Source organism: Scatophagus argus, chromosome 1, assembly GCF_020382885.2.
Source record: "Scatophagus argus isolate fScaArg1 chromosome 1, fScaArg1.pri, whole genome shotgun sequence".
In the NCBI taxonomy this organism is placed as follows: domain Eukaryota; kingdom Metazoa; phylum Chordata; class Actinopteri; family Scatophagidae; genus Scatophagus; species Scatophagus argus.
In genome coordinates, this window is record NC_058493.1 from 24,154,316 (window position 1) to 24,170,869 (window position 16,554).

General features: G+C 41.9%; 1 protein-coding gene across 2 annotated transcripts in view; it reads left to right on the forward strand.

Annotated features, from left to right (window-relative positions):
- Positions 1-16,109, forward strand: part of LOC124061588 (zinc finger protein 609-like) — a 68,609-nt gene extending 52,500 nt beyond the window's left edge. Inside the window, exons 4-8 of one of the 2 annotated variants that reach the window (XM_046393562.1) lie at positions 7,563-7,650; positions 9,789-12,090; positions 12,217-12,586; positions 13,609-13,989; positions 15,309-16,109. In XM_046393562.1, coding sequence (XP_046249518.1) covers positions 7,563-7,650; positions 9,789-12,090; positions 12,217-12,586; positions 13,609-13,989; positions 15,309-15,352 — 3,185 coding nt within the window. In that variant the 3' untranslated portion in view covers positions 15,353-16,109. The remainder of the gene's footprint in view (positions 1-7,562; positions 7,651-9,788; positions 12,091-12,216; positions 12,587-13,608; positions 13,990-15,308) is intronic. The other variant, XM_046393573.1, reaches the window with a different exon arrangement.
- Positions 16,110-16,554: the final 445 nt, after the last annotated feature.

The following is a 16,554-nucleotide window of genomic DNA, read 5'->3' on the forward strand; positions in this document are numbered from 1 at the left end:
TGCCCCCACCCGACAACACCCCCCACCCTCTCTTTCTCACACACACCCTGACCCTCCAGTGCACATCAGGCTATTCCCAAAGCAGGTCCCACAACTCCTTAACAACTCCCTAATAGATACATAATACAGTGTGTTTGTTATAAAATGTTTGTCTCCTGGATTATTTATGTAACATACATCACTACAGCAGTGCTAGCATCAGCGCTAGCACAGGAGATAAAAGCTGTTTGGCATCCGATCAGAAGAGAGGTCAGTGTGAATCGGATATTCCTGCATAAGCATTTAAGAGGTGTCTTTTTTTTCTGTTTCTTCAACCCTGTCAGTAAGTTGAGAAGGGGAATATTGTATGAAAGGAGCTCTTGGCTGTGTAGCTCACTTGCCAGCTATGCTTCCTTGCTCTTTTGAAGACCACCTGTCAGTGGCCTCATTGAAATGTTTTTACAAAGGCGAGCAGTGGCTGCTCCCTGTGAACTTGCCATAGAAACTGTCCTTCAAATAAAAGTGAGCATTCTCAGGAGGCCTGTAGCTCTCTGCCAGGCCAATGAGCAAGAAGAAGATGGAGTGAGAGATCAATCACAGAAGACTGTTAACAGTGGAGGGCGTATTGAAAAGGAAAAGGGGTTTAAAAAAAGAAAAAAAGTGAAACACATTCTTCTCTCTTTAGCCCGCAGCGCTGTAGATTTTCATTTGCCGGTCTCTTAGCCATGTTTACTTTCCAGCCTACCCAGCCAATCTTTTCCCTCATCACAGTTCACTATGCAGGAGTGGAAATGACCAATTTCCAGGAAAAAAAAATGAAGACCCCCATGTAGAGAATTCACCACTGCTCCCTAAATCTGTGGTTGAAATAAGACTCTGAAGGGAAATCAAGATAAAGATGACTCACCATTCTTTGAGGGAGGAGGCTTGTCTTGTTAGTTACAAATTTAGTCCTCGTGTGGTGTTACCAAGATGGCGCCTCAGCGAACCCAGATCTCTTAAGAGAGACTTGGTTCCTATTCATATTGGCCGACAACTGCATTTTTTCAAGCACTTAAACGGTCTTGCGACGTAAATCATACGCCTGGAGGAATTGTAGGCTTTGCCAGTGGTTGTCATAAGATATCATGTTTGCTATATACACGTCAACGAGAGCCTGAGTAATGCCCCTTTGGCAGGTCGGTCTCTTAATCTCAGCACTATCTCCGGTAGGGAAGAACACCAGAGGGTCTGTTTTAACACAGAGATTGAAGATTTACCCAGGTGACATTTAAAGAAACACCTCTTTGCCCCAACACAAATTATTTACAGAAACAAATGCATGTAAAGTTGGTAGGGATGTCAAATATTTCTTTTTTGGCCGTTAGATTTGCTGCACGTGTTACATGATCTACTCCTGCTGTATGAGTAAACATGTACTGATTTTGTGTGTGTGTGTGTGTGTGTGGAGGGAGAAACTGCTGCATGCGGCTGATAATGCTGTGATGATGTGGAAAGCATACTAATGCTCCCTTCCTTTGCCTCTCGGTGGTATGAGAGAATTGACCTTCTCACAGGCTGTTATTCTTGTCAGAGAGAGTGACTTTGCACTTTTACCTCTTATGAACTGGAATGCAGCCTGAACTTTTCAGATAGGGCTTATTTAGATGCTATAAAATCATCTTTCATACTCTTGTCCTACTTGCTGGTCTTCTCTGCTCAGCTGTGGAGTTTGTTTATTGTGAGATTGTCTGTTTTGTTTCTTTGTTATGTTTACAGCTTTGCTTTTTGAATGTGCTGTACAGTATAGTAGTGCTGCAACTTTAGCAACTAAAATTTTTATTACTTATTTTGTTTAATCTGCTAATTATTTTGTGGATTAACCAAGTAAGTATTTCAAAAAGTGGAAAAAAACTGCAGTTTCCCATTTCATCCTTCGCCACGTTTCTGTAGAAAAAGAAGCAATACCACGGATGAGAGTTAGACCCAAAGGTTTTAAAAAGAATCAGGAAGTAAGTATCCATTTACGGTCGTATAAATTATTCCTTATGCATGGAGGAAGCAGTTTACCACCAATAAAGGTCAGCATTAATTTGCCATATCAAAATAATCATTGGCAAATATAATCACAACAAATTGCATGCTCTTACCTTATTACAAAATTAGCAATTCTTGAGAGAGTTGTGCTTTAAAAATGATTAATTTGGTTACTGAATCAGAGTAGTTGCTGCTGTTGTTGGTTAATCTTATGTCAATCGATTAATCAGCTCAAGAATATAATTTTAACTGTTCCTTCCAAATTAACGTAACACTGCTACAAGTCACTAGCGTCTCCAGTGCCGTAAGTGACTCACACCGTTCGTCCTAAATTCCCGTCTACATGGGACTTAAGAAAAGGTCACTCTCAGGACTTTGTATTCTGACACTGACATAACAGGACAAGCTCGGCTTCATTTTATGCACCACGAGTGCAGAAACACTCTTAAAATGGACTGTTGGAAACATGCTCAGACACTTGAATGCTCAAACGCTTCATTTATCAACGTTACAGTTATTGCTTGTGGCACCACCCGGCTATCTTTCATCTTCTCCCCGTAATGAACACTGACATTATTTTTCTCATTGTTCTCACTTTCTTGTCTACATGCAACCTTGATGAGCTTTTTGTGCAGAGAAAATGGAGATGGGGAAAGAGTTGTTTTCTAAGAGGACACAAAGAGGCTGTAAAATCTGTCAATAATTACTTTAGCACCTGACTGTGGACAAAAAAAGTGATAATTGCAAGTGCTGGTAATTGTTTACACAAGTGTTATTATTTTTTAATCAAGACTTTTATTTGTAGCAAGAAGTTCTCGACAACACTTCAAGACAAATGCAAACATTTAATGTGATATTTGTGAGCACGTTCGCGCCCAGTCGTGACACAGACGTGATCTCCCTTTGCCAAAGATAACAAAGGCATTTTGACAAGGTCAGTCAGTGAAAATGCTATTAACCCCACTGAATTCCTGTTGAGTTGAAGCAGAGCAAAGGTCACAAAGTGAACCCGCAGCCTTCACCAGCAGCCAAGGACCTGAGAGTTTGGACCCACTGCAGTCCAATGAAATGAGTTAAGGAGGGAGGAGGGGCGTTTCAGGGCCGGAGGGGGGCAGTCACCCATGCAGCAGACAATCTACTCCTGACTTAGTTTGTCCCCTTGCATTACCCTCATGTTCAGGTAATCCTATACAAGCACACCATGGAGTTTGGTGCACGAGGAGGGCTGCCATTTGTTGTTTGACAGCATTGAAAGGGAATAAGCGGTTAAAATTGCAGGACAATTCCTCTCAGTCCTGTGGGCTTCACTCAGCTGTCATGAGTGACCCTAATAAGGCTGACACAAGAGAGGCGACGGGGTGCTGGGACTGGGTTTGCTCCAAATCACTCTGCCCCCCCGCCCAGAAACAAATGTAGTCCGTAAAGACAGAGATCATGTCTCACACATACAGATATGTTAACTCCCTGTGGGTAAACAAATGATCATGCACGGAAAGTCATCTCAGTTTCTTGTGTAATTTACTTTCTGCCAAAGGGGAATTTGTTGAGTTGTTGTGTCAAGAATTTTCATGTGTAAAGAGACTTGGTGTTGACAACTTTGCCCCGACAGCTTGAAAATTATTTCTAGGATGAAAGTGTAAAGATACATTCAAATGGCTTTTAGCGCTGAAACTTGATCTTAATCTTTTTTGTTCACCCTTGAGCATATTTTTTAGATATCGCCAAGAAATTCTATGAAATCTGAAATGAGACTATTAAGCAGTCCAAGTCAAAACAATGTGTTGCAAATCATGTCAAAAGTAGATTCTGTGCAGAAACATTTGAGATTGCAAGTGTTAAGTAATCCAGCACTGTTATTAGTAATGATTAGAAAGGGTTCCCAGACTTCTCGACTGAAAGCATCCCATCATTTTTAACAACCACTCCCCAGGCAGCCCAGTGAATGTGCAATCAGCATGTCAGTTCATTGTTTAATAAGTCAGTATTGGCACAATAACAACAAATAAGCTGCTTAATGAACAGAAACTGCCATCTGAATGAGGAACATTTTTGACAAGAAAATAAGACTACTTTTGTATGCGGTAGGGTAGAACTGATTGTTCTGCCTCACTTTGCACACAAAGAATTATTATCTCCATAAAATAATAAGTAAGATTTAAGATAAAAAAAATAATAATAATCAAGTAGAAATGACAGTATCACAATAATGATGTAAAATGGTTTTCAAGTATCTGTCATTAATGGCACTGGATTAGAATAATCCAGGTTGAGTTTACATCAGGGATGTCGGAGTTAAACTTCTGTGTGGATTGGAAATCGAATCTCAGAGCTCTGATGCAACTTCTCTGGTGTCACCAATGAAAATCTTTTTCACTTACGCTCTGATATGAGCGATGAGATATTACTTGTTCTGTCATTTTCACTTTCTGTTCAGCATATGCACCCTGAAAGCCTGGAACAGCATACATTTTGATTGCCTTTTAAAAATGAATAAATTAAACATGTAGTGCTGCAACATTTTGAGTTAGTAACCATGTCTTGTTTTTCTTCTTCTTCTTCTTCTTCTTCTTTTAAGCACCGTTCCCATTTCAGTTGAGATGTTTCCAGATTTCTCTGAATGTCCTTGAGATGTCCCACATGCTACTTTTTTAGCATTCACAGAAAGTATTGCCGAGGCAGAGAGATCTGAGGTGACCCAGAAGCCGTGGACCACTCTGACAGGGTTATAGAAGTCCTTGGCTTCAACATGGCAGGGTGGCCAGAAGGACGTCAAAACACACGGCAGTGAGCATAGGGTCTACAAAGGGATATCGCCCTGCATTGTCAATTGTTAAGCATGTTCGAATGGAGGATGATGGTTTTGGTCCAATGGCAGTAAAATAGTTAAACTCGGTTTTCCAATAACTACATGATATTTCCTAATGCTGCCTTACTCATGTGTTAGTACATGTCCTGTATCTGTAGGTCGCTTAACGATTGAGGTGTTTGCTCGCCTCTGATGACACATTAAATGTTTCAGGCCAGTCAGCAGTGTTTTAGAGTGATTCATCCTTCATTGGAACAAAGATTTATGTTCCAACAGGTTAGTGATTCATATCGCACAGCTAAACACATCATGGGATTTTTGTTAAGATTGTGAATGTTTTTGATAATAGAGAATTTCCCCACTGCAGGACTTATAAAGGCCTATCTTATCTTTAACTGAGCCAAAGGTCAGACCTGAGTCATGTCTGAAGAATACATTTGAAGTTGGCTCTTGAGATACTTCTCATTCAGCTTGACTGAGCTTGAGTACATCTGTGGAAAGAATTGCAGGAAATCCCGAAACCTTGATGTATGAATTAGGCAGCAGTATATTCACTGGCTCGACATTGTATCAGTGTTGACATGGGTTGAAATACCAACTTGGATGCCTGTATTTCCGGTCTATTAGAAAAAAAAAAAGATGCTCTGTCATTTTGGTTTATTGTGCTGTCAAAAATGATTTAAAAATTATTCAATTTTAGAATAGAAGCATATTATATACATATTATATATATATATATATATATTTTCAATATGTGCTATATCTTGTAACACACACACACACACGCTGACTTGCATATACTCATAAATATTAAAACTAGGGCCCTTAAAGCAATTGTTACACATTTTAGGAAATATGTTAATTGCTTTCTTGCCCCGAGTTAGATGAAAAGATCAAAACTTCTCTTGTGTCTGCCTGTAAAATATGAAGCTACTCCCAACGGTTCCCATCTGACTGTTGAGCAGTTTCTTTCAAAAAATGTTGATTATTACCAGCAACAGTAACACTAAAATACCATCCATGCTCATCCATTGTCACAGCCACTGAAGTGGGCTGAGAGTCTAACATAAAGACCAAATGCTAATATAAAATGATTAAAGACTTTTAACAACTCGTGGTATAATTTCTAAACCCCTCGCTGGAGAAAGCGGGGAAGGCTATATCCTGCACATCATGAAAGGCTACTCATTCATTTGCCGTGCCTTGATTTACATCCTGCCACAACCAGCTGCCAGAGCCATTTTGTGTTGGAGTGTTTGGAGAGGTTAGGGGGGGGCGGACTGTTGAAGGCGTTTTAGAAAAGGTCTGTGTTCTTTTAACGTGACAGAAATCTGAACTCAAGAACCTCTCCACTATCCGACGCACACATAAATGACATTTGCAGTCGGATCTAGGCTTGACCAAGATCTCGTGTTTTCAGGCTACGGGGTGACGATCGAGACTTGTGGCCAAGTGTCAGTAGGTTCCTGTAAACATATATAAATGCCTTATACACAGTGGCAGCAAAAGAAGAATGAAGGCTGAACTGTGACTTGTGTGTGGGAGGGAAAAAGATTGTAAGCCGGGGATGGTTATACCATTGAAAAGAGGAAATGAGGGTGAAGGAGAGAGGGGAAAATGGGGTGAGCAAGAGAGGTTTCCTAAGCTAATAAAATGCTCGGAGGGACGGAAGCTGCCAGCCAGCATTCCTGTGCCATTAGATAAGTTAGCTCACTGCAGCCTCCAGTTTCTCTGCAGTGCTGAAGTGGCAAGCTGAGGTCACCATCGCGGAGTGAGGGGGATGGTGGGGGGCAATAAATTCAGAATGTTTTTGTGCACGGTGGTTGCTCCTAATCCTCTGAAACTGCTTGGTTGATGATTTACTTTTGAATTTATGGGCAAGAGCTGCAAATTATCATCATCATCTGCCTCTACCATGCTGTCCATTTAAAAACGTATTCAACAGCAGCCACTCTGGTCTGTGTTTTTTGCATTAACATGAAATGTGTTTACTGTCGTTAAATGCGCAAAGAGCAGCAGGATTTCGGTTCAGGAATTTAGTCCAACTCTGCATACTTGATAGTGACGTGCAAGCTGTTTCCAGATTAAACGTATTGGGTTTCTTGAGGAGAAACATACATAAAGAGTTGTGTGATCTTCTGGAACTAATTTTAGATTTTTAAACGCGAGGTCAGGTATCTCACTCAGCACAGGTCGGATTGTGTAGCTCACACCAAGTGCTACCAAATTCACACCAGCCAAATGGCATCACAGAAGCGTCTAAGTGTGACAGATTGCAGCAATACCAGTGAAGTCAAGGAGATTCTCTTGCACACTCAGTTACAGTCTGTCAGACTGAACCGTCCGTGTTGAATTGGTTTAACCCACAAGTATTTTGCTTGTTTTTAAGAAACCGTAGTAGTAGATTCATGCTCTCCCCAAGGTACATTTCTGGGCTGCAAAGTGAAGACGGAAAAAAGTATTTGCCTCCAAATAACTCTCCTTCAGGGAAATGGCCTGTACTGTGAAATGGCTTATTAAAATGGAAAGGGTGTTCAGTGAGTACTCCCTGGTAACCTCACTGTGATCATTCTTAGTAAGACCTTCTTCTGCCAGCATCTTAGACAGCTTCTACCATAGTGACTGTAGTTCAGTCTGTTCCAAGTCATTTAGAAGACATCTGTCAGTCTTCACCCTGTGTCTCGCCGAGTCTCAGCATTCTTTGTTGTTTCTGTCATTGTTAACACAAAATAAATGACTTCTTGGATTCCTTGTCTGACAGGCATGCTGGTGGTCAATGTTACTTGGAGAAATAAGACGTACGTGGGCACCCTGTTGGACTGCACACGGCATGACTGGGCTCCCCCCAGGTAAGGAGCATTGTTTTTATTTCAGCTGGAGAAAGCAGAGAGGGGCTGTAATGACACTGAAATATGCTTCATCTAATCTGCGCTTGTTTTCTTCCTGATACATGACATGTTTGGTGTTGTTAAAGCTAAAACTACATGCACTGATTTTGCATAGTATCTCACACACATTTGTAAATGTCAAGGTAGAAAAGAATTCATGATTGTCATGAATCATTGATGCATTCTCACTATTCAAGCTGCTCTTGGTTTCTTAACCTTTTCATATTCTGTGTGATATGAATCAGCTGTAGTAGTATCAGCTCAAGGATATTATGGCCCATTGCACCAGCTTGCCTATGTGCTGCTGGACCTTCCAAGTCCATGTTAGTCTTTGTGTCTGGTCCAGGGGAAATAGGATTCATTGGCAAACGGCTGATGTCCCAGGAGGTAGTTGTGGAAATAGAAAGCTACTCTAACAAGCCAGATTGCAGAATCCAATTATTGGACTAATAGCTTTTTCCTCAACACTGTATAACATTGTCTATCACAAAGGCTGCGATTTCTTAGATCAGTGTTATGTGGGTGGTCGCTTAAGGTGTTGGTAATTTCTAGGTGTTTGCCTTTTTTATGCAAAACACAGGTTGTGTAAAATGCATCTACAAGCACTTGCTTTGATTTGGAACACCTGCACTGTATCTAAATGTAAATCTATATTTGAAATGCATGGTTAAGTGCAATAGAGAAAAAAATCAAGATTAAAGCAGCACTAATGGAAAACAAGGAGATGCTAATGTATCACAGTATATCACAGTAATGCTCAGTAAGTGTGGTTTGCACAGTAAGTGAGGTTTGCTGGGCTGTATTTGTACCAAGATAGTCTTACAGTTTGCAGCACGACTACATTAGGGACACACCATGAATAATTCAGAAAGCTTTCAACGGACTGAATATAAACTTGGGCTTGTAATGAGTCTAAATTCTTCTACCACTGTCAGACTACGGATGTATTCACATTCCCTGCTGGGGCTGAAATTGTTTGGAGAGACTTGTAGAGGAAGCTGTGAGTCATACCAGCCCGGTGTCTCTCTTTGTCACAGATTACTAACCTTCACTGCTGTGCCGAGAGATAATTACATTACTGTTATGGAGAGATAAGGCCAAACGGCTATTTTAAGTATTTGGATGACTGCATGTTTGATTACAAAGCAGCCAGAATGTTCACTGCTGTCTTTTCAAATGATTGTTTATATCTCCTTCATTTAGAAAAGTCGTGGCTTTGTTTAAAGTCCTTATACAGTTATACTGCACAAAATATTAGATTGTTATATTATTATTATTATTATTATTATTATTATTATTATTATTATTATTATTAAGACAAAGACAGAACAATGGTGTACTTATTTTGATGTCATTGCTGTTCTCATAAGGACTTGCACCCTATCGTATTCTCACCATTTTTAAATCAATAACTGATAATAATGGATTCTCAGAAAGGGTACGGCCAAGAACAGAAAGAGTTGAAAATCTTGTACATATATTTTGAGTAGAGGTCACCAGTCATGTCTTCAAAAACATAAAGGCATGTAGAGAACATTAATTCAGTTACTTTACATTGTGCCAAATCACAACAAAATGACAACATACTTTCCAAATAGTGCAGATCTAGACCAAATTCTTCAATTTACAACTGGTTACCGACCAAATAATGAGGATAACGGGAGTCTGACCCGAAGCTGTGAAACACATCCGGGTCTTCTAGATACAAGTGTAACATTGCTTGTCACATCTTGATTATACACAAGTGATCTGCACTCAAAACAACTGTGTTTAGGTGGACTTCAGTGTGTGACAGCAATTGGTTTAATGCTCCTTGTGTCTTTGTACTTAATATAATCAATTTGTTGAGTTATGTCATTTTTACACTTATTTACACAGAAATTTAATGTTGTAAAATAAAAAAAAATGACAAAGTCCAGTGAAGAAAATAGTTTTTATTGACATTGTATTATTCAGTCTCTACAGCAGTGTTAATTTAAAAATAATGAGGAGCTCAGTTTCTTTCAGAATCTAAACTGAAATAATGAGCTGCACTGAAATCAGCCATTGATCCAATGACATAATTAATTCCTATAAATTACTTTTTGCCACTACTGCAGGTTTTGTGAATCCCCTACAAGTGATCTGGAGATGAGGAACGGTCGTGGTCGAGGTAAGCGAATGAGACCGAATAGCAACACTCCCATCAACGAGAACAGCAACTCGTCAGACAACAAGGGAACTACCAACAACAAGACGCGTGCTGCCTCCAACAGCAAGGGCCGGAGAGGCAGCCAGACGCCATCAGAGCGCCGCACCCCACCTAACAGCAACACAGAGGACATTAAGGCCAGTCCCTCCTCAGCTGGAAAACGTAAGACCAAACCAGCCTCAGACATGGAACCCAATTCCAGCTCAGAGGACACCAAAGGCAACAAACGTATGCGGACAAACTCCAACAGTGGAGGGATGGGACCAACAGGTCTCCCTATCCCTTCGATTAAGACTGAGCCACTTCCACCACCCCTCGATCGCAGCTGCCCCTCTCCAGTTCTTATTGACTGTCCACACCCCAACTGCAACAAGAAGTACAAGCACATCAATGGTCTCAAGTACCACCAAGCCCGTGCCCACAATGATGATGACATAAAGTTGGACTTGGATGGAGACAGTGAATATGGGGAGGACTCAACTCTCCACCCTGAACCAGGGAACTGTAATGGAGCCTCAATCTCTCAGAAAGGATGCTTGTCTCCAGCACGTTCAGTTACTCCAAAAGGCAGGAACTTTGATGCTCAAAGTCCTTCCCCATCTCCTGGCAAGTTTGGTTCAAAGCAGAGTAAAAAGAAAATTGCTGAGACAGATCCGGAAACAGGGGGTATACCAACAGATGGCTGTGAAGATGGCCTGTGCCTCACTGATGAGGCCAGTAACGATGGTTTAGATGACAAGAGAGGATCAGACAAGTCCAAAAAGGGCAGCACAAAGGGTGATAAAATGTCCCAGAAAAACATGAAGTCACCACGGCCCGTTGGCCCTGGCTCTACAGCATCTCAGCAGATGTATTCTTTTCCTCCTGGAAACCCAAATTCTTCTCCGGGGCTTACCCCAATGATACAAGGAATCCCCAAGAGTCCCCAAATGAAAGGCACACAGCCTAAACCACCTGCCATAGGAGATCCTGCCTCAAGTAGCTCCAAAGACAAGAAGAAGAAAGACAAGAAGAAAAAAGATTGCGGGAAAGAGGCTGACAGCCCCAAGCCTCCGGGAAAGGGAGGAAAACTTGAGGAAGCAAAGCTTCAGTACTCTGAACCTTCTGATCAAATAATTAAGGGGGAAGGACTTCTCAATGGTTCTTCAGATCCGCATCAGAGTCGCTTGGCCAGTATTAAGGCTGAGGCTGACAAGATCTACAGCTTTTCTGACAATGCTCCGAGCCCATCCATTGGTGTAGCCAGTCGGATAGATGGCACTGGAATGCAACAGCCTCTGACACCACTTCACGTGAACCAGAATGGTGCTGACAACTCGTCAGTCAAAACCAACAGCCCAGCATATTCAGACATTTCAGATGCTGGTGAAGATGGGGAAGGGAAAATTGAAGGTGTCAAAGTGAGAACAGAGGACCAAGCCATCAGGGAAAGTGTCAAAAAAGCTCTCTTTCCAAACCAAGCACCCAACAAAGATTCCCCATATTATCCTGTCTATGAGACATATTACTCACCAAATTACATCAATCCCAGTCTTGGCGGGCCCAATCCAGGCACACCAGTAGCTGAAGGCCAGGTTAAGCTCAAAAAGGATGATGACCAGGACCAAGGTGAGGAAAAAGTCAAGGTTGAGGTTCATGAAGACCGCAAACCTGACAGCAATGCTCCTAGCCAGCAGCAGCAACAGCAACCCTCAGTCATCCAACAGCGATCCAACATGTACATGCAGCCTCTTTACTACAACCAGTATGCTTATGTGCCCCCATACGCATACCATCCTGATCAAGCCTACCATAACCACTTAATGAACACCAATCCAGCATACCGGCAACAGTACGAGGAGCGGCAGCGACAGATGGCTGAACAGCATCGTGCTGCTGAGAAGAAATCTGATGCGGCCATAAAAGAACGAGAGGCATCCCTGAAGGAGGAGTGGAAACAAAAGAGTCCAATGCCACCAAGCCTCTCCAAAGCCCCAAGTCAGTCAGACCTTGGGAAAACTCCGCAGCCACCAAGCAAATCCAGGGACTCGCCCTCTGAGCCATCCTCCAAATCCCTGGGAAACATAAAGGGGGAGGATCCAAAATCCCAGCAAGCTGAGGGACTGAAGATGAAGCTGACGGAGGGGGGCCACCATGGAAAGGAAGACTCCAAGCAAGCGCTGGAGTCCAGAGGTCAGACAGGGATGGAGCAGGCCATATGGTACAGACAGGTAAATGCTGATCTATTATAACAGTGCTAGAACATAAGCTTGAGAATCTGCCATGAGAATGTTTCAGAATTATTTCCATATGTAGATGCTGATTTGTGGTGTGTTGGACCTCTTTTTCACCTTTAGCAGTACCCCGAGAGTCAGAAGCCTCAAGCAGAGGACGAACACCAGCAACAGCAACCTCGATGGAAAGATGAAAGGGACAGGGAACGGGAACGTGATCGTAAATTAAAGGATGACAGGTCCAGGCCCAAGGACAGTCAAAGTGGGCCCAAGGAGGACAGCAAAGAGGGTAGTGATCCCAGAATCACCTCTGAGGACCACCGGGCCATGAGCAAAGACTCTCGTTCTAATCCCCACATGCAGTTCCCATCACCACTAGCACAGCACCAAGGGTACATGCCCTACATGCATGGTTATCCCTATGGCCAAACCTATGACCCCAACCACCCTGGATACAGGGGCATGCCGTCAGTCATGATGCAGAATTACCCAGGTATGCGTTGCTTGTTGAAAACACAGTGGCTCTGAGGAATTTTTTGTGTACTTTCACATTGTCTATCAAAACCGTATATACCAGGCTAAGCAGGATCTCAGATCGTTTGTTGAGGTTATTTTCACTCTGACTCAATAGAATTTTCTACATAAAAACTCTGATGTAATATGCAGCAATTGTTGTAGTATTTCGCTAGAAATTGCAGTAAAGTCTAGCGACGTGTAAACAGAATGACATGATGATTTGCTGGAACTTACTGGGGGCAAAACCCAGCATGGGAGTAATCTGTACATCAGACCAAGTCAGTCAACCATTGTTTTTCTTTGACCTGTGTTCCTAAGAGTGGTTCTGAAAGGGATTATTATTTGTGGAGAATGTTGTGTACTAGAAAATAAGACTGCTTTCCATTCTTGAGATTGTTTGCTGACCTACTGAAGGGGTTGGCAAAATTACAAGCTCATATAAATACTACAGAGTGTGGTTTAATTTGTGTTACTCCACAAATTCTTAAAGGCTCTGTTATATGTACAACAAGAAAATAGTATATGTATCCATTAAATATGTAATGAATAAGGGCTACATTTTTTATCACACCAACATGTCTGGTGGTTCGCCACCAGACATGTTGACTACTATGTGCTAATGATAGCTTACATACACCATCCATGTGGTCACAGTTGATAAAAAATGTGCTGAAGCCACTCTCCTTCTTTTAATGAAAGGAAAATGCTTAGCTTGAACATATTTACAGTGTGTTTTTATTTTCAAAATCTATATAATCCCATGTACAGAAAATATTCTGGTACTGGACTGGTAAACTCTCAGTACCTGGATATAGCCCTATTAAGCACACAATGTGACATACTCTCCAGATGTCAAAATGGACTGTTTGGAGACCTGAAATCAATAGCGTGGACTATTAATCCTGATGGATGTGAGCATTAATATGAATAATCAATCATCAGTTGTCACATTCTGTACAAATTTAAATTTAAATAATCAAATTTCTTCATCACTTCTAGGCTCATACCTGCCTGGAGGCTATCCGTTTTCTCCATATGGCAGTAAAATAGCCGGAGGTGAGGAAGGCGGCGACAAATCTCGTGCCAGCCCTACTGTCACCAAAACAGCAACGGACTCCAAAGCCCTGGATATCCTGCATCAGCACGCCAGCCAATACAAGAGCAAATCCCCAACAGTAGGTGACAAGCCACCCCACGACAGGGAGAGGGAGCAGGACAGAGGAGCTGGTGGAGACAGAGATCGGGAAAGGGAGCGTGAGAGGGAAAGAGAAAGAGACATGGACCGACCACGATCCTCACCCTCCCAACGCATCATGCCCTCCCACCACCACCTGGGATACCCCCTGCTCTCAGGCCAATATGATCTGTCCTACGCCACAGGTCAGTCAGTCAGTCAGCCAGCCCTGACTCATCCCATCTCTGCTGTTTGACAGTGGATTCACTACACTAAACGCTTAACAAGGTAGTATACATGCAAAGTAGTATAATGCCAGTTACTTAAATTTAAAATAGGTCCACAGCCCAGAATACTTGCTGTAAGCAGATGCAAACTGATAAATTATGGCAGATCAGCATTCTAAGTCCAGAACTTAGAAGCCGATAGCCATACATTTTCCAAGTCGCCATAGCAGCAACCCACCACTACGGAGGTGAGAACAGCAAGACTACCCCCCCCCTCCTTTAGTTGGAAAGACACACAAAAGAGCGATGGAGAAACAAAACACAAGCTTAATGAGAAAGAGTAGTGATGACAAACGCTGGCAGACGTTGTGTTGCACATAAACAAGTCTACTCCGGTTAAAAATATTTAGGCGACGAGTTATGAATACTGCCGGAGATGCAGCCCGCCCCTTAATAATATGCAGGACGTTTCTTTGTCTCTGGTTTATTTGATGTGAAGTGAAAAGACCAACCTGTTTTGCTCTCTTTGTTTTAACATTTAACAGACTTAGTGTCAGCAACCTGTAAATAAAACAAACTCCAGCCAAACAAAGCCTTTACTACTCTGCTGCAATCCAGTACAATATGCAGTGCAGCATTTAGCCCCTCAGCTCATTCATCGTAAGTAGGTCCTCTGAGGACAAGGGGATCACAGTGGTGATAATAGAGATGTGGAATGAGCCCACCAAGACACTAAGCTGGAGCAGCCTGCACTGACATCTAGTGGGGGGTGTTTGGAATTACAACTGAGTACTTTGATAAATAAACATACAGTACTTTCACTTTGCCAGTTTGTCAGATACACCTGCCTGAGTCTAATGCAGTCTCATACCACAGTGTACCTCATAGGCTGGCAAATGAGTGTAAACTGTGGGTCCAAACTTCAATTAAAAACATGCATCCAGGAGTACTAAAATCCATACACAGTATATAATTTTTTGTTGCATTACTGTTATGTGTGCATTCATGTGTAAACAGTATTTTGATGTAATTGGTCAAAGTAGAAAAAAAAACATTTTTAAACTGATCGTGTGTTTTGTGTGTAAGCTGTTAATCTACAAAGTAAACAGTAAATTTAGCTGAAATGTGGTGAAATAGAAGTACAAATACCTCAGAATTGTACAGCACTTGTGTAAATGTTCTTACTATCCACCCCTGCTTGCTCCTACACAGAAGAGTTGCAGAAGTTTGCAACGCTTTAGTTAAACAGTAGCCTCGTGATCCTCTCATAACGAGTCTTTTCTTTGTGTGTCTCACAGGGAAACCCGACCGTCACACCTCAACCCTGCAAAGATTCATGTGACTGGCTCACATGTGAAGAAAATCTCCCGGGTGTTTCCTTTTAGACATCAGTTGAATGGTGTTTCTATCTATATTTTTAGTTCTTCTGCCCCAAGGCGAGGCAGATTGTCGTTTTTCTTTTCCTCCCCTCGTAAATGACCCCGAATTTTTCCAGACCTTGGACTGTAACAGGACTGATAATAACCCAGGTTCAAAGCCATCGCTCTGCCTCATCATGCAGAGGAAACACCGACCCGCTGATTATCTAGTCTTTGCACTGTCAACAAATACAATGCAAAAAGAGACTATTGGACTGCCAGAACAGCTTTTTTTTTTTTTTTTTTCCTTTGAATGCATTGTTTTTTTGTCACACGCAGAAAGAAATTGGCAGGGGATGTTGGGTGGCTAATGGGAAGGGGGAGAGTCAAACTAAATTAAAGACTGAGGAAAAAAGTGAATCATATTGAAATGATTTCAACACTTACGTCTTTGGCTTATTGTATGCCGTGAAACAACAGTATATCCTTAACTTGACAAATGTTTGGCTGTATTTCGTGGGGAGAGGGAATATGGCAACAGCTGCTTTCTTCAGAGACTTGAGAGCCTGAGACTGAAGGTTTTTTGTTTGTTTTTTTTTGTTTGTTTCCATCGATATTGTTGATTCCCACCCCCTTTGAACCCTCAGTTCTTTTTTTTTTTTTTTTTTTCAGGGATGTTGTTGTCATGTTTTGCGAAGGGACCGCACACACCTCAACGGAGAATAAACACTATTCATGTTTTCTTTTCTTAGTAATACTTTGCTCCATATCATTGCGCTCATCCTTGACTGTGTCTGACGCTGGTATTAGTCCTGTTTTTGTTCCCTAACGATGAAAAGGGTCTCATCTGTCTTTACACTCGCTCAAACGGTGAAGCCACATTAGCAAGCGATGAGTTCACGGGGCATCGGCATCACTGCGTTGGTCCACTTGTGGAGGGTTTGGTGTTTTACTGTAAGACTGTGCTTGGTTCAGCTCGTCAAGTTTTGTCTGTAAACAATGTGAAATTTCACTCAACGTGTATTTTTCTGCTGTAATATAGACTTTTATCCGGCTTTCATGTGCATAAATGTTTATATTTATCTCAGCACGCAAACTGTTTAAAAAAAACTCAATGTTGAACAGCTTTCAGCCGTCACAGCATTTTAACATTAATGCTGCAGAGTCCCCAAGCGTCTCATTGTGC